Source organism: Leptodactylus fuscus, chromosome 1, assembly GCF_031893055.1.
Source record: "Leptodactylus fuscus isolate aLepFus1 chromosome 1, aLepFus1.hap2, whole genome shotgun sequence".
In the NCBI taxonomy this organism is placed as follows: Eukaryota; Metazoa; Chordata; class Amphibia; order Anura; family Leptodactylidae; genus Leptodactylus; species Leptodactylus fuscus.
Window position 1 is genome coordinate 190381113 of NC_134265.1, and position 22039 is coordinate 190403151.

The 22039-nt window shown below is 40.9% G+C and overlaps 1 protein-coding gene across 1 annotated transcript in view; it reads right to left on the reverse strand.

Annotated features, from left to right (window-relative positions):
• TRABD2A (TraB domain containing 2A) overlaps positions 1–22039 on the reverse strand; it is a 78171-nt gene that overhangs the window by 39777 nt on the left and 16355 nt on the right. Inside the window, exon 2 of the mRNA XM_075280449.1 lies at positions 18214–18774. Within this exon, the coding sequence (XP_075136550.1) occupies positions 18214–18774 (561 nt within the window). The remainder of the gene's footprint in view (positions 1–18213; positions 18775–22039) is intronic.

Below are 22039 nucleotides of genomic sequence, written 5' to 3' on the forward strand. Positions count from 1 at the left end.
ATGAGTGTAACCTCTGAGGCACACATTACAAACAAGCACAAGCAGGCTCAAGACTACATTCCTTGGGATCAGTGAACATGAAGAATTATTGCTTACAATCTTTGAGAAAGTCAATAAGGCATAAACAGTGAAGATGAACAGAAGTATAGCCATCCTGCGTATGATATCAGGGCCCATTCATCACCATGTCATATTTATCGTGGGCAAGATAGAAATCACTTCTTGTATTGTGTTGTAGCATAGCTGAATGTACTTGGATTAACAGGAAGCCATGCTTTTCTCCCCAACTATATTATAGTGTCAAAAAATCAAAAAATTCAGTCATGAGAGAGATACATAATGGAGAGTCTTTTACGTCCTATGTTATATTCTTTATCAATACTTTTTGAACAATTTTCTGTAGTAGGTCCCTGTGCATGTTTGTCTGTAATGGATGCTTCAAGTGTTTTACTATATTGTGACCAACATGAGAAACATTAGGGATGTGCAATCTGTGCACTTATTATCCATTCATGCTGCCCACATTGCAGAGACTTTGCATTTTCCATCTTTGCCTACTCTCAATCCATGGACAATACAAGAAGCCATCAGTAGCATTTACTCTATGACTCTGATGGCTTCCCACTCCTGACAAGTAGCAACATTTTATCAGCATCTGCTGCTTGTCAGGCTTGGTTCACATCTGTGTTCGGTATTTCGTTCAGGGATTCTGCTTAGGGACCCCCCAAACGGAATACTGAACGCATTAAAAAGCGGTTAGCTAAGAAACCACACGGACCTCATAGACTTGCAGTACTTTTCTGTCCGCATGATTCATGCAGACACCGTACGGAATCACACAAACCTCATTATAGTCTATGGGGTCTGTGTGATTTCTTAGCTAAGCACTTTTTAGTTTAGTATTCTATTCAGGGGGTTTCCAAGCGGACTCCCCGAACAAAATATTGACCGCAGATGTGTACCAGTCCTCATTTGGGAGTCATCAAAGTCATCTGACTTGGAGGAGCAGGGTGCCAAAGCATCTAGCATAGGGTAATGTTTAACCTTAGGCCAGCTCTTGTGACCACCAATTCTTTAGCACGATGACCTTGCTATAGAACTTTATGTCACCATTGCTTAGTTAGTGTAGCATGGAGGGAAAAGTAAAACACTGGGGATAACAGAAGACACTCCTGAATTTTTTCATGCTAGTGGATGTTCAATGTACAATGATAAAACTATATTCCCCAACAAATGGCAATTATAAAGAGGTGGTCCAAGATAAACTTTATGCTCCTGTGTCTCCCAGAGCGTTTTGATCCTGATGCCCTGGTGTTTTCTTATGGCATAAGCCCTCGCCACACTGTGAAGTCCCGTGTCCCACTCTCTGGCCTCAGTGGTCACATGACTGCTGATTGGCCTCATTGGTCATATGCGGTGGTGACTTCTGCCAGAAGAAAAAACTGAAAACTGGAGCAGCAAGATTGGACCATGCTGGGAGACATCCATTCATACTGGATAGGCCAGTATGTCTTTTTTTTTTTTTTTTTTTTACATTTTTTTATATAAAGTTTATCCTGGACAACCCATTTGAGTAACAATAATTAATAGTTTCTATTTTTCATTGATGGTACTTACATGACAAAAATAAGAATCATTATTTTTGTTGGTAGAGGAGTTAAACAAGGACATGCTCCAGAGATGGAAGTAAAAAAAGACTTCTTTCTCCGTTGAAAAATCATAGGCCTTGTTGACTACATGGTGCGTCTTTTTCATCACCTTTAGGCCAAACCCAGAAGTGTATACAAAAATATACTTAAACCAGCTAAATGTGGGAGTCCTAGCATAAAAAATAATGTACTTGTATTTCATCAATTCCTTACTGTTACCATTAAAATACTGCCCAGGTCCCTTCTGCTCTACACTTCAGAGATCTCCCTTCTGCCAAAAAAACTAGCACTATTTAATGTAACCTCAAGTAAATTTCAAAATCATCCACCTTGTTTCTGACCCTACAGCCCCCCTCTCCAGTGCGGAATGCACATTCTGTCTGTAACAAACTAAAAATACACCCATAATCTCTTCAACTTTAACAAATTTTCTTTTCTGGGTGTGGCTGAGGCAAGGCTGAAAACTTCTCGGCCCAGCAACAAATCTCGTAGAGGAGCTGGACTGCTTTCTGATACTTGCACTTTTACCACAGCCCCAATTTTACCTGTATTTACCTTTCCTTCTCTTGAATTTCACTTTGTCTGTATCTACTCATCATTCATTCTCTAAGTCGCTGTCATCTACTGACCACCAAGATCTACAACCACCTTTATTGATCACTTCATCACCTGGCTCATGAACTTCTTTTCAATTGATACCCCTACTATCATCATAGGCTATTTCAACAGTCCCATCAACAGAAGCCATCCATCTGTCTCCAAATTCCTATTTCTCACCTTCTCCTATGGCCTCACACAGTGGTCCTCCTTAGCCATAGTGGAACACACACGACCTAATCTTCACCCATCTCTGTTTCCTATCCGAACTCTCTAACTCTCTCACCACAATTTCTGACCAGAACTTAATTATATTCTTATGACTCCCATAGCCTTGACAGTAACAAACTTTTTGACTCTCTTCTCTTTTGGTCCCCACAGCCATTCTACTCAACTGGTTGGTGCTCTTCCCCCATAACCTGCTTTTCCACCATCACCAGTGAAAAGCTCTCCATCCTAATTTAAATTGCACCTGACCACCTGTGCACTTGATTAAATCCAATCACACCATATACCCAACCTCTCAGAAGTCTTCACTCCAGTCCTAACACACCCCTTCAGCCTATTGTAATGAGTTATACCTCACCTTCTGACTTTAAACATGTTACTGTCACACCCATCCCTCCAATGACCCATCCTTTCTGGCCACCTATTGCCCCATCTTACTTCTCCAGTTTGCTGCAAATCCTCCCATCTCTTATCTAACTCATTCTGACAGATTACAGTCTGACTCTGTACTTGAACCCCTACACTTACCTCTGAAGAACAAGTCTACTTCACCACATTCATATTTTCCTTATCCCACAATTCCAGTTATTTAATACTGTTAAGTGCCTTCTACATCCTGCAGTGCCCCCTCCTACATCAGCTGTCTCCACTGAAGACCTACCACCAAACTTCCCTAAATAAAGTTGTAAATGACCTATTAACTGCCAGAGGCAAAAAACACTGCTCTGTTCTGCTGTTCTAGACTTGTCTACTGTACTACTTTTGACACAGTTGACACTCCCTTCTGTTATAGACTTTATCATCCCTTGGCATCACAGACGTGGCCCTCACCTCTTTCTACCTCTCAAACTTCACATTTATCTTCTTCCACTCCTCCCACTCACTCTCCCTAGGTGTCCTAGAGGCTCTGTAATTGGACACTTACTATTCTCCAGCTATACTTTTGATGTAGACCAACTCATATAATCCAATGGCTTTCAATACCACTGTATTGTGCCAACGACACATTTAATTACTCAATCTCTCTGGCCCAGACTATACAGAGCTCCAGAGTATGTATCAGCTGAAACCTTTTTCTTCTCCTCCTGCTTTCTCAAGCTCATTATGAAGAAAATAGGTAGTCCCGTACCTGAGCCTTTTATCAAAGTTAATGGCTCCACACTTTTCCCAGTCCCATAGGTCCACTGCTTTATCCTTCAAACCACAGATCCAAACCCTCAACATCTCCTGCCTTCTCCAATTCAAAAATATATATTGAGTATGCTCTTTTCTCACCCCTTAAACTACAAAAATACTTGTCCACATCCTTATCTGCAATGTAGACTACTGCAACACCCTTCTCTGTTCCCCTGCAATATACCCTCAGCTCTTCTGCTGCCCAGAAATTTGAGTTTAAAATGCTGATTTACAAGGCCATCCACGAACTGTCTTCTCCATACATGCCTGATTTTAACCCCTTAAGGACCAGGCCATTTTTTGGTTTCGCATTTTCGTTTTTCCCTCCTCACATTTCAAGAGCCATAACTTTTTCATTTTTCAGTTCACAGAGTCACATGATGGCTTATTGTTTGCGGGACAAATTGTACTTTGTAATGACACCATTCAATATGCTGTGCAATGTACTGGGAAGCTGGAAAAAAATTCAGAATGAGGTGCAATTGGAGAAAAAATGCATTTGCGCCATTTTCTTATGGGTTTAATTTTTACAGCGTTCACTGTTTGGTACAAATGACATGTTACCTGTGTTCTACGTGTCAGTACGAACGCGGTGATACCAAATTTATATAGTATTTGAAATGTTTTGATACTTTTAAAAAAATGATAAACTTTGCAAAATAGAAAAAAAAATTTGTGTCATCATGTTCTAACACCTGTAACTTTTTCATATTTCCATGTATGGAGCTGGTTGTGGTGTCTTTTTATGCGGGACAAGATGACGTTTCTATTGATACCATTTGGGGAAAGATCTGATGGTTTGATCACTTTTTATTCAATTTTTTATAGGAGGCAAAGTGTTGAAAAAAAGCTTTTTGGCTGTTTTTATTTTTTTTGCCGCTACGCTGTTCGCAGTACGGGATAAATGTTTTAATACTCTAACAGTTCGGGCATTTTAGAGCGCGGGGATACCTAATATGTTTATGTTTATTGTTCTTTATTTACTTTTATAGCTAATCTAGGGAAAGGGGGGTGATTTGAACTTTTATATATTTTTTATTTTTTTAATACTTTTAAAAACTTTTTTTTTTCTTCTGTTACATTTATGATCAGACCCCTTAGGTACCTTGAAACCTAGGGGGTCTGATCGCTCATACTATTCACTGCAATACTACAGTATTGCAGTGAATAGGAAAATCGCAGCACTTCTATTAGACGATGCCTCTGGCATCGTCTAATAGATCTAGTGCAGAGACAAGCCTGGAAGCCTTCAATAGGCTTCCGGCTGTCATAGCAACCGATCACCGCCCTCATGTGACGTTCAGGAGGGCGGCAATCGGCGAAACATGGCGGCGCCCGTGCCGCCGGCGCCGTTTACACACTGCGGTCACGTTTGACCGCAGTGTGTAAAGGGTTAACAGCAGCGATTGGCTCGGGCACCGACCGCTGCTGTTAGTGGCAGGTCCTGGCTGTATGATACAGCCGGCATCTGCCCTGTATGGAGCGAGCTCAGCGTGTGAGCTCGCTCCATACATCCCCATGCAACCCATGACGTACAGTTACGTCAAGGGTCGCTAAAGGGTTAATCTAATCCACTACCTCTACACAAGTAATCTCCAATCCCATGAAGATCTCCTTCACTCTGCTCTTATCTGCTCTTCACACAATGATGATACGCTGTCCCCCACAATCACAACCTTCAAGAGCACCCTGAAAACTCATCTCTTCAAGAAAGTCTATAACCAGTAACCCCAGTACCACCATATCATCACCTGAACAGCTTGTAGCTCACCTATTGTCTCTATTCCTCTTCCCTTATAGATTGTAAGCCCTTCTGAGCAGGGTCCTCTGTCTAACTTTACCAGTTCATTACTAAGTTATTCTATACTTTTGCAATTTTTGATTTGTAACCCCTGCCTTCCAAAAGCCATAACTTTTTTATTTTTCAGTTCTCAGAGCTGGCTGAGGGCTTACTTTTTGTGGGACAAATTGTGCTTCATAATGGTACCATTTTGTATTCCACATGATGTCCTGGGAAGCTGGAAAAAAAATTCTCAGTGGGTGGATTTAGAGAAAACTGCGTTTGTACCACTTTCTTATGGGTTTTCTTTTTTCAGTGTTCACTCTGCAGGATAAATGACATGCTACATATATTTCGGCAGTTGGCATGATTATGGTAATACCAAATTTATATAGTTTTGGTTATGTTTTAACACATTAAAAAAATCCAGTAGTTTGGGCATAAGCCGTAATAATATGACATCCTCCGCTTCTCCTTTAGCACTCCAGGGGGCCCTGTGTGTCCCATATCATATTGTTGATGCTGAACACAGTGGGGATCAGTACGTAGAGCCATGGCAAGAGTATTTGTAGAACGAACTTTGCAAGATTCCTCTCACAAGGTTAGTCTGGCAGCTTGATCACATCTGAACTGAAACTGCTATTATTATGCTCTGGGGTCTCTTCAGATCCCAGAGTATAATGACCGAGGCTCAGGAAAGGTGAGCAAACATAAAAATTGGGTTATTCACCTCTCCTGGGCTCTGAGGCAGGTCTGCAGGCCTCTTCAAAATTATGGGTTCTGTTTGAAATTTTTTCAGGATTTGCAATGAACACCATAGGAGCCACTGTGGAACATTATACTGGGTGAAGAGGCCACTATAGAACAGTAGTGTGTAGGGGCCGCTATGGGACATTACTCCGTGTGGCAGGGTCTTTTTAATAGATTAGGGGACGCTGTTCAAAGTTATTGTAAGTGCCCCCCCCCCCCACATAAGGCCCCCTGCCCCTCTAACCACTAATGTTACACAAAAAACTCCCAAAAAACTACTCACTTATCCCCGTTCCAACGGACTTGCAGGCTTCAGCTGTAATGATACTGGAACAACAAAAACAAATACCCAGCCGATCCTCGTGTATTATCACAAATAAATGGTGTAGCAAATAGGTACCAACAGGTGTCTGCTCACCTTGGTGGGTTGTGATGAGTCACAACAACCTGAAGAGCCTTAAACACCCGTAGGTCCCAATAGGAACTACTGTGGCAGCAGCTACAAGGGCATCTCAGGGACGTATAGTGAAACCGGCAGAACAAGGACCAACCCGAGGAACAGGTAAGGATCACAGCGCTCACCCCAGCAATTAAGGCAGTCTCCTTTATTGGAATCGGTAGGTACAACGCGTTTCGGACAAGCATATGTCCTTTTTCAAGTGCACAATCACTGGCCTAAATGGCTCGATGCTTAACCATTCCAGCGCCAGTTGCCTTTTTATCCAGGCCACTTTTTATCCAAGGGACCACTTTGGGACATGTTAGTGTGTATAATAGTGGCATGTGGGGGTGGGTGGGACCACTATGGGACTCTGTGTCTAACTGAGCTTGCTCATTCCATAAGGACTGGCTGACCATCTGTTTGATTGTGTCCTGACTTTGCCCTGTCAATACAAAGAAGAGTCAGACATACTGAATTTCAAAATGCCTGATCCTTTGCTCACATTAAAGATAAGCCATCACTAGAAGTAGCTGGCAGCAACTTATTTCCCTCTCCCCAATTTTTCTTGACTTCCTTTCTGAAACACTTTTGCTTGTAAAAGTGACTAATTTAATAGGCAATCATAGCAAAATTGCTATTTCGGCACTTTCCTGTATTTTATTTCATACTTTATTTGCTTTTTTTTTTGGGATATTGTAGGAAACAAGAACAGACAAATTTTTTCTTGTGTTGCTGATGGTTCTTTCTGAAAATATACTGCACACGCCTTCTTAAAGTTGGCATCAAATAGTTAAAAGACATTTATCTTATCTGAGTAATCTTCACAATAACTGAAACTTCTTATTTCCTTAATTGCTTGTTTTTCTTTACACAAAATTAGCCTTAAAACATTCATTTACATACTGGTTCTTTACAGCAGAGATCCCTATTCTGCAATTCAGGAGTCATTAGATTATCATCGGCTGATCCACATTTCTAAGCAGAATTGGTTTTAGAAGTTCACTCATCCAGCGCTCCCATTAGATCATGACTTGCAGATTTTCTCTGCATTGCACGTTTGACCTCCTTTAAGTGTATAAGACCAATTCATCGGTAAATGACTAAAGATATCATTAGTACAATCTATTCTGGGGAGTATCAATTCAGTTTTAGATATACTTCTACTGCCACAATTGCATACATTTACAAATGTCTATTATATTAACTTTCGGAGGTTTAACACAAGTGATACTTATAGCAAACTTTTTCAGTTTTATGTAACAATAAAGTCTTTTCTGGATTTTAACAGATTGCAGAAGTTCAAGTTAACTCTGCTACATCTATTTATTTCTAAGGTCACTTTCAGGAGGCACTAATGTAACTCTCTATTGTGGCGGCATTGTCAAGACCTTGTCTAGACATACTGTGGTTCAATGTAATTTCTTATGTTAGTTATAAACTATGCTGCTATGAACATACGCATAAAAAGCCATTAAGATTGAAAATGATTTTTTAATGTTCAAGGAGCATTACTGGTCAAACAAGCATGACATTTTGGAAATACTGGTATTCAATTATTTGTTCATATGCAGCATACTGTTTGGTACTTTGCAGCAAGGATCACAAAACAAGGTGCCAGCTAGTACCTCATGGAAAATTGATGAGAGAGAGAGTTCTTTAGTCTATAGGAATATAGGCACACAATGCAATTACGCTGGCCTTGTGGAATGATCACAGAACTTTCCTTTACCTCCCTATATCCAATCAGAATCCTCCCTTTCCTTATACGGAAACATTAAAGACCATTATTGTTGCCCTGATTCATTCTCGCCTTGACTACTGTAACTCCTTACAAATCGGTTTTCCCCTCACTAAAATCTCCCCTCTACAATCTATTGTGAATGCAGCGGCCAGGCTCCTCTATCAGTCCAGACGCTACAGCGATGCCTCCGGTCTGTGCCAGTTACTACACTGACTGTCTATTCAATACAGAATACAATATAATCTTATCACTCTCATTCACAAATTTCTCCATAATGCTGCACCTCCCTATATTTCCTCTCCGGTCTCCGTCTATCAGCCAACCCGTGGCCTCCCTTCAGTCAATGAACTAAGACTGACATCCTCTATTATTAAGGGGATATTGTCACTCCTTGGGGAGAGACCACCATATAGGTGTGTGGAGACTTATTAAGCCTTTAGCACTCCACTTCACAAGGGACCATGGGAAGAATATGCAAATCTGTCTTCCATGATGTAATTAGGAAGTCAGCTGCTGCCTCAGTGTTGCAAACCAATAGAGGGCGCTCACTGGAATGTGCAAGCCTGTCTTCCCTGATGTAGTTAGGAAGACAGAATTTCAGTGAAATAACCCAATAAAGGTTTGCTCCCTTTAGCATCATGCTCAGTCTTCCAAGAGGCCTTGGTTTTACAATGATGCTGGGATTATTACCAGGTATAGTCTCTCAATCAAGGACGGCCGTTTTGATGTACTTGCATCTCGTCAGCCCGATGTAGAGAAGACTATAACCTGGTAGAGGTGAGAGGCTTAGACAGGGTTAAGGGGATATTGTCACTCCTTGGGAAGAGACCACCATATAGGTGTGTGGAAACTTATTAAGCCTTTAGCACTCCACTCCGCAAGGGACCATGGGAAGAATATGCAAATCTGTCTTCCATGACGTAATTAGGAAGTCAGCTGCTGCCTCAGTGTTGCAAACCAATAGAGGGCGCTTCCATAATTACATCATGGAAGACAGATTTGCATATTCTTCCCATGATCCTCTATTATGTGAACCTCCCACTCAGTATCCAAGACTTCTCACGAGTTGCACCACTTCTCTGGAATGCTCTACCCTGAACAATCAGATTAACTCCCAATTTCTACAGCTTCAAATGAATCCTAAAGATATATCTTCTCATATAGGCCTATCACAATTACTTGTCTAAACCCTTCTGCAGTTAGAATCCCTAAAGCTAACCTTCAACTGTTCACGATCCTGCATTATCCCACAAGATATGATCCCATACTGGACTCTAACTTTATACGTCCCGACACCATCTGCACATTAAAGGACACTGACTGGTGACGGCTCATACAGCATAATTTATATGCGTGATAAAAACAACCTATACCACAAAAACGGCTGTACCACTGTATAAGCAATGCTACCGCCGATGTCGCCCCTGCTACCTTTTTGTGTCACCCCCTCTACCTCAGAGATTGTAAGCTCTTGCGAGCAGGGTCCTCAGTTCTATTATGTGAATTGACTTACTGCTCTGTAATGCCTCATTTTGTCTGTACATATAACCTAGAAATTGTACTATGCTGTGTAATATGTTGGGGCTATATAGATAAAATGTATTATTATTATATTACAAACACATTTTTTCCTCAAAGTATGATAAATATGGTCGGTAGTTAATGTTTACAGATATAGTGAAGCCCTTATAAGGAAAGCACACAAAAGTAGACAAAATAGCCAATATCAGCTAACACCTTTCTAAAAGAGTTAGTTACTAAGAAGCTGGCTAAAAGAAGATATGTGCTCAGTCATACGCACCTATTCAATTATAGAAAACTGAAGCCCAGTTATGACATCCCCTCAATATTGATGTCAATGAACGTGTTTCCAAGATAGTATGTGACAATTCTCTTCTTAATCATCCACCTTCTGTTCCATGTTATTGTTACCTCTACAACTCATCTCCTCCCTTCCATAGACTCCTATCTGTTTCGATGATGGGCTTTTCACAGTCAAATATTTTTACAGCTGTCACCTTTCCCAAGATACCTTCTGGTGATTCCAGCCCACTACACCCATCCAGAAGTGAAGGGTGTAGTGAAGTGACCACTGATCCGTACAAAAGTCTAAGTAGGCAACTCTGACTTATTTACTTTGCTGAAATGTAATTTGCTTAAAATTAAACTAGCATGAAAAGTGATTTTTTGGGTAATGAGCCCCTAGGATAGATCACTTATATCAGATCAGTAGGGTCCTGATAACTGGCACCCACCTGATCAGCAGTGGCGGATCCAGGGTTTGCGGGGCCCTGGGCAATTGACTTTGGCAGGGCCCTACTTACTGGGGGGTCTGGCGTTTCTAACCTGTACCTCCCAACTTTTGAAGACTAGAAAGAGGGAATAAAATTGTGACTCCGCTGCAAATTTTGCTCCGCCCACTTTTATGTTGACTCTGCCCATTCTCATTCATTTTTCATGTGCTCCCACACAGTATAATCCTCCTACAGTCACCCATAAATTATATGTCCCCCCTCCATCTCTCCCCCAGTTTCATATACACCCTTCATCTGCCCCTAGATTCATGTCCTCCCCTCCATCTCTGTCCCCAGTGTCATGCCATTCTCCCCCTTCATCTGCCCCAGTGTCATGCCGTTCCCCCCACTTCATTTGCCCCAGTGTCATTCCGTTCTCCCCCCCTTCATTTGCCCCAGTGTCATTCCGTTCTCCCCCCCTTCATTTGCCCCAGTGTCATGCTGTTCTCTCCCCCTTCATCTGCCCTAGTGTCATACCGTTCTCCCCCTTCATCTGCTCCAGTGTCATGCTGTTCTCCCCCCTTCATGTGCCCCAGTGTCATGTCGTTCTCCCCCCTTCATCTGCCCCAGTGTCATGCCGTTCTCCCCACCTTCATCTGCCCCAGTGTCATGTCGTTCTCCCACCCTTCATCTGCCCCAGTGTCATGCTGTTCTTCCCCCTTCATCTGCCCCAGTGTCATGCCATTCTCCCTCCCTTCATCTGCCCCAGTGTCATGCCGTTCTCCCCCCCTTCATCTGCCCCAGTGTCATGCCATTCCCCCCCTTCATCTGCCCCAGTGTCATGCCATTCTCCCCTCCTTCATCTGCCCCAGTGTCATGTCGTTCTCCCACCCTTCATCTGCCCCAGTGTCATGCTGTTCTTCCCCCTTCATCTGCCCCAGTGTCATGCCATTCCCCCCCTTCATCTGCCCCAGTGTCATGCCATTCTCCCCTCCTTCATCTGCCCCAGTGTCATGCCGTTCTCCCCCCTCCCTCATCTGCCCCCAGTTTCATGGGCCCCCTACATTATGTTCCACCTAAATGTTTAGCACAAAAAATAACACTTACACTCACCTTCCAACGCTCCCCCACCGCTCTCTCTGCAGTCTCACTCATTCACAGAGTTGTAGTAGCGATGTGACGTCATCACATCGTGGCTACAAATGCAGGAGATCAGTGTTAAAGCAGGAGCTGAGATGTGACAGCTCCTGCTTTAAACGGCTATGTATTCAGCTCATCGGCGTCCGTTGGACGCCAATGAGTTGAAATCGGGGCATGCTGACCGGGACCGTTTTGTTAGGTCCGGGCCGCGGGGCCCCGGGCGCTTGCCCAGCTCGCCTGGCCCTGGATTCACCCCTGCTGATCAGCTGTTTGAAGACGCTGAAGCATTCATGTGAGTTCTGCAACCTCTTAACCGCCTGTCCAGCACACTGTATGCTGTGTAGTGGCTGTGCTTGGTATTGCAGCTCAATACCATTCACTTGAAGGGGACAAAGCTGTGAACAGGGCATGTGGCCGATGAACGTGAAATCAATGGCCTGCCATGTGGCACTCAAATGAGTCACTCTGAACAGGAGAACAGGTGAATTGTGGGTAGTGCTAGACCTGCACCAGCCTGATATTGATGACATATAATGTTATTTGGACAATGAAGAAGCCCAAATGTAGAAACTTTGAAAAAAACTACAGTGGAGCATTATAGCACTGTTATTTAGTTGTCCAGTGGCTTATCAGTCATCGCTGTAACCTTCTATGGTGAAGGATTGTTGAGAGTCCCCATACCATATAGATTGAGAGAGTCTGAACAACATTAATGCGCTCTGGCAGTCTTAGCCCAGGGTAGCAGAGAGAGTGTGGGAGGGCAACACCAACACCAGCAACAAAAAATATCAATCAAGTTTTAACAATACTATTTTTACATAGTGAAGCAGCAGTTACAAATGGTTTCCGTGGTGGGGCAGGACAGATGAGTGCTTAGACTTCATATTTGTATGCATTATTTTTGGATGGTAGGAGAACTAAACTAAACCTTTGCTTTCATAAAAGAAAGCTTAGTCTTGTTCTAGCTTGTCTTTTGTTCACCGATATACATTTTGGTATATTACAACAAAGAAACAATGTCAAGGCTCACAAAACTGTTAGGCCACGTTCACATGTGCATTGTTTTTTCTGTTGTTCTAATCTGATGTGGTACCATAAAAAACAATTAAAAAGTTTCAGCTTTTAAGCCCATTGATTTGCATTAATTTCATCATGTTTCTGTTTTTAAACAATATGTAGGTGAAATTGAGATATTTCATTATTTTCAATAATATCTTCATTGAGCCCTATACTTTACATGTTCACAATGTGCATCTCACAGTTTATGCCATTTCTCCCCAGCACAGTAATACCCCACATGTGGATGTAAACTTCTGTTTGGCACACAGTTTTTTTCAGACTGCAGGAATAGTTTTTGGATGCCATTTTTCATTTGCAGAGTCCCTGAAGCACCAGTACAGTAGAAAAGTTCCAAAAGTTACCCTATTGTGAAAACTACACCCCTCAAGAAATTTATCAAGGGGTATAGTGAGCATTGTCACGCCACAGCTGTTTCACAGATTTTACTAACATTGGAATGTGAAAATGAAAAATTATTAAACATCACTTTATCCCCTAAGTTTTCATTTTCACAAGAGGTTAAAGGAGAAAAAGCCCCCCCCCCCCCAGTTTGTTACATAATTTCACGTGAACTCAGCAGTACCCCATATGTGGTTGTGAACTGCTTTGGAATGGAAAATGTTGTATTTGGCTGTATGAGGGTACACTAGAGCCCCTACATTACCGATACAATGGAACCACCCATAAAGTGACCCCATTTTGGAAACTACACCCCTTATGGAATTTATAAAGAGGCATAGTGAGCATTTTGACCCTACAGCGGTTTCACACATTTTATTAACATTACAATTTATTTTTAATGTTAATAAATTAAATTAATAAATTAAAAATTATTTTTTTCCAATAACCAGTAAATTTAGCTCCAATTTTTTTTTCCGCAGAGAGTTAAAGGGGTCTTAGTTACTTAGTTACAGGAATTTAACTTGGGTGGTAAATTAGGTGGCCTGCAGCGTCTTGAGTAGACTAAAACCATATTACTGATAGGATAGTAAATGTTAGTCATTGAATAGAGAAATCAGTGGCAGACCCAACCAGTCAAAGACAGAGAGACAAAATATGCAGCAAACTGATTTATTTAGAAAAAAAAACCCAGGAAAATAAATAAACCTTAACTTCAGGCACAAATTGAGTTAGATAAAATACAGCCTTAACTTCAGGCGAAAAAAAGAAAACGATGTGAAGCAAAAATCCTGCTTGTCCCATCTCTTAACTAAACAGTAACGATAAACTAACTATACGTGTGGCTTACTACCAGCCATATGAACAAACAAATTAGCACAATGCAGTCTCACCAGCCTCAGACTATCAGGACAGACACAGACGCCTCCTCTCACTTCCTGGATCTGCTCTGAAGTGTAGGCACTTCAGGCTTTTATGGCTCCAGTAATGAGCTCAGTACCCAGAGCTGGAGCTGAGGCCTATTCCAGACCCACCCTGAACCACACGTATGTCAGAAACCTGGGTCTGATATAACTCCAGCACGCTGCCTGTCACCTTCTCATATTAGTTAGATCAAAATTTCAAACCCAATTCCTCCCTCTCCCAGGTTGAGAAGGGGTGGATGTTCCACAATCAATTCCCGGATTTTTAATATAGGGTCCAATCTGAACTTTTATGCTAGATAAAGGAAATTTTGTTGCCAATAGGCAAAAGGAGTATGCAAAAACAGCAGCTATTCCCACATATATGAGACTGGTGTACCCAGGTGAATGCCATATGTGAGTATAAACAGCTGTGGACACAAAGCCAGGCACAGAAGGGAAGGAGCGCTATTTGGTTTTTGGATGTCATGCCACTTTTATAGAGTCCCTAAATTGCCAGCAAAGTGGAATCCATAGACACGTGACCTCATTTTGGAAACGACACCCCTTAGAAACCAAACTATCTAAATCTGTGATCAAAAAACCAATTAGCGCTGCTTACCTTCTGTGCCCGGCTGTACCCAAACAGCAGTTTATACCCACATATGACATTAAGTACATTATCCTAGGTACAACAGTTTCATACATGTGGGCAAGTTAAATTCCCTACAGAGTGACCATTTTGAAAAGTGTACCCCTGAAAGAATTTATCAGCATTAGTTTTCCCTGATGTGAATGCATAGAGGATAGTGAACAGTGAATATGTAAGCTATGTGGAGTACGTTGGGTACACCAAATTCCCTACTATTCTCCCAGTAGTTCCTATGAGTGTAGAGGGATGAGGGGGGGGGGGGGGTCACTTGTGTCTTTTCCTACATATGCTCTAAATCTGGGTTGTACCATGACATATAGCTTATACATTCCCTTCCTGCCGCAGGGTTGTGTTCTAAAGATTTGGTGATTTTTTTGTTTTTTGTTGTATTGCACAAGTTAGTTGTTTTTTTTTTTTGGCCATGTAGCTATATGAAAGCTTGTTTTTTTTTGTGGGATGACCGTTTTGGGGTATCTTTAACTTAATGACAAAATGTTATTAACGCTTCCTGGGGGAAATTGAAAAAAAACTGTATAAATTCTGCCATTTAAATTTTTTATAATGAAAAAAGAGGAGGAAGGTCGCAACTCCACGGATCTTCTATGTATACAGCTTTATTTAATCTTCATTAAAATCGATAGTAACATACAAGTGATGAAAAAAAAGAACAAACGTACAAAAAAAAAAGTGCTAGTTAAAAGAATAGCTTACGCGTTTCAGGGCCATGTTGCCCCTTAGTCATAGCTTAAATTTTTTATCCTTTACCATAAAATATAAATAATGTTTTACATACATTTGAGTGAACATGATTATGGCGATACTTAATTTAAATAGTTTTTGTATAGATACTAATTTTGCAGAATAAAAAGTCAATCTATTATTTTTGCAGTGTCATCTTCAGACAGGCATAAGGCTGAGTTCACACAGAGTTTTTTGGTCAGGAATTTGGTCAGGAATCAGTCTCAAAATCAGTCTCCAAAAAAAGCCTCCCAATAGAGTTCTATTGGAAGGCTTTTTTGGAGGCTGTTTTTTAGGTGGATTCCTGACCAAAAACTCTGTGTGAACTCAGCCTAAGGCTTGGTTCACACATCAGTATGCCATCCGTCCGTTTGAATTCAGTTTGAGTCTTTAAAACGGACTGATGCACATACTGATTGTATACTGACACCTTTATATCCTGATAGCAAATGCTTTCCATCCCCTATAGGACAGATAAGGGGATTAAAAGTAGCAATTATATGAGATAAGGACATTTATTATATGAGATAAGGACATTTATTATATGAGATAAGGACATTTATTATATGTAGAGATAAGGACATTTATTATATGTAGAGATAAGGACATTTATTATATGTAGAGATAAGGACATTTATTATATGTAGAGATAAGGACATTTATTATATGAGATAAGGACATTTATTATATGTAGAGATAAGGACATTTATTATATGTAGAGATAAGGACATTTATTATATAAGATAAGGACATTTATTATATGTAGAGATAAGGACATTTATTATATGAGATAAGGACATTTATTATATCTCCTTATCTCTACTCTGCTTACAATTTTCTACTTTTAATCCCCTTATCTGTCCTCTAGGGGACGCACAGCGTTTGCTATCAGCATAATAAGGTGTCAGTATACAATCAGTATGTGTATCAGTCCGTTTTTAGTCTCAAACTGAATTCAAACGGATGGATGGCATACTGATGTGTGAACCAAGCCTTATAATTTTAATTTTCTATTGACAGAGCTGGTTGAGGGCTTTTTTTGTGGGGCAAACTGTGCTTTTTATTGGCACAAATTTGGGTTATATGTGAATTCTTGATAACTTTTTATTCCATAAATTGTGAGGTGGGAGGGAAAACGATTGTGGCATTGTTTTTTTTCCATTTTTTATTTACGACTTTCATCATGTGACTTAATGAGGCTCTATCATTGGGAAAAGTCATTTTTAAATAAGCACATCCTTGCATAGGCTTTAGAAAGGCTATTCCACACCTACCTTTAGTATGTAAATTGCATCAGTGGTTTTTGAATGAGTCCGTTTTCATTCATATGCTAATGAGCTTCCAGCCAGCACAGGAAGTTCCCAGCAGCACTCGTCTCTGCTATTCTCTCCTATCTGTAGTGCAAACAGGAAGCTGAGTCATCATCATCAGCAGCCTGTGCTGTACACATACATAGGAAAGAATAGCACAGAGGGTGCACGATGAGACTTCTGGGGTGCATCAAGAGGTTAATTAGCATATGAATAAAAACGGACTCATTCAAAAACCGCTGAGGCGATTCACATACAAAAGGTAGGTGTGGAATAGCCTTTCTAAAGGTTATGCAAGGATGTGCTTATCTAAAAATCACTTTTCCCAATTATAGAGCCCCTTTAACCTATGGTTTCCTTTAATTATACATTTTATAATGAACACGGCCATACCAAATGTGTGGTGTTTTATACATGTATGTTTTGTGTTTTTATACTATATAAAGGAAAAATGACATTTTATTTGCAGTATTTCATTGTAATACTTGTACTTTTTTATCCTTTTTTTACATATTTTTTGGTCCCAAAATAATCTTATAATCACTGGTTCATTAGTATACACTCCAATACAGAAGTATTGGAGTATATAATGGAAATCAGCCTATGCATGTGCGTCACTAATCGATCCTGCAAAGATCAGAAGACTAAATTAGCAGATTGCAGACACGGGCCATAGAACAGGCCCCGATCTGCTGAAAGAGCATCATGGCCCACTTGGAGACCTGTAGACAGCACGGGGTGTGGGGGCATACAAATACTGGGTTGCTAGGGAAACCCCTTTGATGCCGCAGTCATGATTGATCACAGCATCTACCAGTGGTCGGAGCTTAGCTCTGGCCGTGGGTGTTATAGGCGGGTGTCAGCTGTTCTTTACAGCACATACCAGCTCTTGATGTCACCCACTACGTTTTTGAGTGAATGACAATATTATGATGTAATAGTGTGTTAAAGAGGACCTCTCACCAAGTACAAAATGCTAAATGACACAAAATGTTTTGATTCCCTTTGCACCCCTGAACAATTTGGTGTTTTTCTTTTTAAAATCCATCCACCCATCCAAAATATACAGCCTCTGGAAGGTTATATGTAGACTAGTCCTGATTCTCGATGTGTCCTTGTATTTTTCTGAGAAACTAAAAAGGTTCCAGCCAACTTGGAGAGTCAGAGTTAGTTCACATATAACATTCCAGGAGGGCCATATCTTTTGAATGGGTAAACAGTTTCAACACCAAATTGTTCAGGGACAGAATCAAATAATGTATGACATTAGATATTTTGTACTTGGTGTTAGGTGAAAGTTAATTTTCTTCTCATTTGTAGTGAAGCAAATGTATGCCAGTCAAAAAATGAATGTAAATGAAGATTTAGAATTATTACATACAGCTTTATATGTAGTGAACATTTGATATGGCTTACCTGTGAAAAATTCAACCCATTAAGTGGGTGGCATTGTTCTTCTACTTTCTCGACTGCCCCGGTTCTCTTTTTAAGACGCTCTGCTTCCTGAGCAAGATACAGATCCAGCACTGGGACTCCTCTTGATTTAATATCAACCTCTGTTAGGGAATTCACCATGAGCATCACCCAAACAGGTCTCTTTCGTTCCCAGTTTCCAGCAATGGCATTGAATAAATAATCGGCATAAAGACCTTTCCCTCTTTGATCTGGAGTCATCCATGAGGGCATCATGAGTTTAACATATTCTAAGTGGCTTTTGAGTCTGCGATAAATATCCCTTGGAAGAACACTTTGTAGATTTTCACCCTGAGGCAGCATCTGGCAACTAGTCAGTGCAGAGATTGTGTAGGGATCTGTCAAGTCCAACTCAAAGTACACAATATTACTCTGCTGGAAAGCTTTCTTAGAGTTTTCTGGGATAAAATCCCACACCCTTGTGTATGGGACATGAATGGTGCCAAAGAAGTATGAAGGAGGATCTCGTTTTATGGTCCAGAGAAAGGAGTTCAGCTGGCTTTGCTGAAAAATAAAAAAGAGCATTACAAAGCATGAACAATCTTTTTCCTTTCCCTTCAACTCATCATAATCACAGCAAGAGGACAACCATTTATGATGTCATGGCAAGACAGTCTAAAGCACATATCACACATCACATAACAGTGTTAAATTATCTGGAGAGGATCAACAAAATCCGCATGATGGTAAGAAATGCAATATAAAAAAAAGTTTCTGTGATTAACATGTGCATATCTGAAGAACTCAAGTCCATGATTCTGATAATTGCCTTTGTCCGAGATGTTCAGTCTTAAAGTCTTTGAACTCTGTTTTAATTTAATTTATTCCAAAAACAAATCTGACAACTCACAATATAGCGGCAGAGGTCAGACTAAAGTTCAACTTTCAAAGAAAGTTCAACCAGCTTTGTAAAACAACATGAGCTCACGTGTATCAATGGAGATGGCCTACACTCTATGTTGTTTTAGATTTCTTAAAAGGCATAATATAACCAGTTCTTCCCTCTACAAAATATTAAAACTTAAAGGGGTTGTCCCATGTCAAGGATCCTATCTATACTGGTAGCTTATGTAAATTGAAGACTTTTCCTAAATATATTGCTTTAGAAATGCTGCTTTGTTTTCCTGCTATGTGACCTTATTCCTCCCATTGTTTACACAGCGTTGCTATAACCACGGATCTGTGAGTTAGGAAAGTGACATAACTTACTCAGTGCTGGCAGGACAATTAGTTCAGCTAATTTCAGTTTGCTGATAAAGCCCTGTCTGTTATCTCTCTATTGTAACTACAGCGATAACACTGAGCCTATTCTCTACAAGCATGTGCATATTATCTGAGCTGTATAAGTATTGTGATACTTCTCAAGTGCATTCAGCTAGAGGGAGAGGGAGGGAGGAGAAATGTAGGAAGTGAGAAGAAGAGACAGCAGGCAAACTGCTGAAACAGGAAGATGGGAAAACCCTTTTAACTTTTACCTACTTAGAGGGGATGTCCACTTTCAAAAAAAACCATTTTCATATACTTTATAAGGGAATTCTGAGTTAGCAAAGGCTTGTTTTTCTGCTGACCACTACACTGCTTGATTTACTCATTTTGGCCGACTGTCACATATGTACAAAATAGGAAAATGGAGAAAGCTGCTACCAGACAAGACATGACAAACATGACAGTGGCTTAAATCCCCATGAAAAAGGATTCCCTGACCCTTATCTCCTTTAAAATCTGTCATCATGAAAAGTCAGAAGCACCTTATACACATTGGTTGTCAGAACTCACAGAAATCAGCAAGTATGGCCAATATGCATATAATGTATACGGACTGCTACACTGTCAAGCTTCCCCACAGAACATAGCTGATGGCTGGGGTCTACATTTTAGCTATATCTAATTTTGTTGATCCTGAACTCCATTTTCAATGATACAAGCAACTGCCCTATTTAAGGGTATATACATTACTGGTGCCTGCGCCTTCTATTTATAATATAATATATTCTGGTAATAGCTTCTGTTTATAAGGTACAAGGTATACCTGCTGCTGGCACATACACCTCCTATTAATAATATCATGCAGAGGAAGATGCAAGCTGAGTCCAGAAACTGATAGAATAATGGGCAGGAATGGGGAGGAGTGGATTATATGGTATGTTTATTTGGACAATGAGCTTCAACATTGGAACAATTTCTTTATCAGGCCATAAGATTGGCTAAACTGCATTTAATACACGCACTTTCCTCATCATGATAATATTTATTTAATATTATATTCTGAACATATCTACCAAATATACTCGAGTATAAGCCGACCCGAATATAAGCCGAGGCCCCTAATTTTACGACAAAAAACTGGGAAAACTTATTGACTCAAGTATAAAGCCTAGGGGGTAAATGCAGCAGCTACTGGAAAATTTCAAAAATTAAAAAGGTCGGAGTTTTTGGGTGCAGTAGTTGCTGGGTGCTGGGAAAGGGGAGGGGGTGTTTGGTTGTCTGTCTGCCCCTTCCCTGAGATTGAGGACTGCTTTTTTATCCCCACTTGGAATTCAACCTGGCTGAATATAGGGTATCTGCAGTGCTCCTATTAACCCCTTCCCGACGGAACAGGAGCACTGCAGATAACCTATATTCAGTAGACCGGGCACATTCAGACACAGGGATACCTAATGTGTACAGTCATGGCCAAAAGTTTTGAGAATGACACAAATATTATATTTTCACATGATCTGCTGTCCTCTGGTTTTTATGTGTGTTTGTCAAATGTTTTTATCACATACAGAAATATAATTGCAATCATATTATGAGTAACAAAAGCTTATATTGACAGTTAGAATGAGTTAATGCAGCAAGTCAATATTTGCAGTGTTGACCCTTCTTCTTCAGGACCTCTGCAATGCTCCCTGGCATGCTCTCAATCAACTTCTGGACCAAATCCTGACTGATAGCAGTCCATTCTTGCACAATCAATGCTTGCATTTTGTCAGAATTTGTAGGTTTTTGTTTGTCCACCCGTCTATTGATGATTGACCACAAGTTCTCAATGGGATTAAGATCTGGGGAATTTCCAGGTCATGGACCAAAATCTCTATGTTTTGTTCCCTGGGCCATTTCGTTATCACCTTTGCTTTATGGCAAGGTGCTCCATCATGCTGGAAAAGGCATTGTTGATCGCCAAACTGCTCTTGGACGGTTGGGAGAAGTTGATCTTGGAGGACATTCTGGTACCATTCTTTATTCATGGCTGTGTTTTTAGGCAAGACTGTGAGAGAGCCGATTCTCTTGGCTGAGAAGCAACCGCACACATGAATGGTTTCAGGATGCTTTACAGTTGGCATGAGACAAGACTGGTGGTAGCGCTCACCTCGTCTTCTCCGAATAATCTGTTTTCCAGATGTCCCAAACAATCGAAAAGGGGATTCATCAGAGAAAATGACTTTACCCCAGTCCTCAGCAGTCCACTCCCTATACCTTTTGCAGAATATCAGTCTGTCCCTGATGTTTTTCTGGAGAGAAGTGGCTTCTTTGCTGCCCTCCTTGACACCAGGCCTTGCTCCAAGAGTCTCCGCCTCACAGTGCGTGCAGATGCACTCACACCTGCCTGCTGCCATTCCTGAGCAAGCTCTGCACTGCTGGTAGCCCGATCCCGCAGCTGAAACACTTTTAAGAGACGGTCCTGGCACTTGCTAGTCTTTCTTGGGCACCCTAGAGCCTTTTTGCCAACAATGGAACCTCTCTCCTTGAAGTTTTTGATGATGCGATAGATTGTTGACTGAGGTGC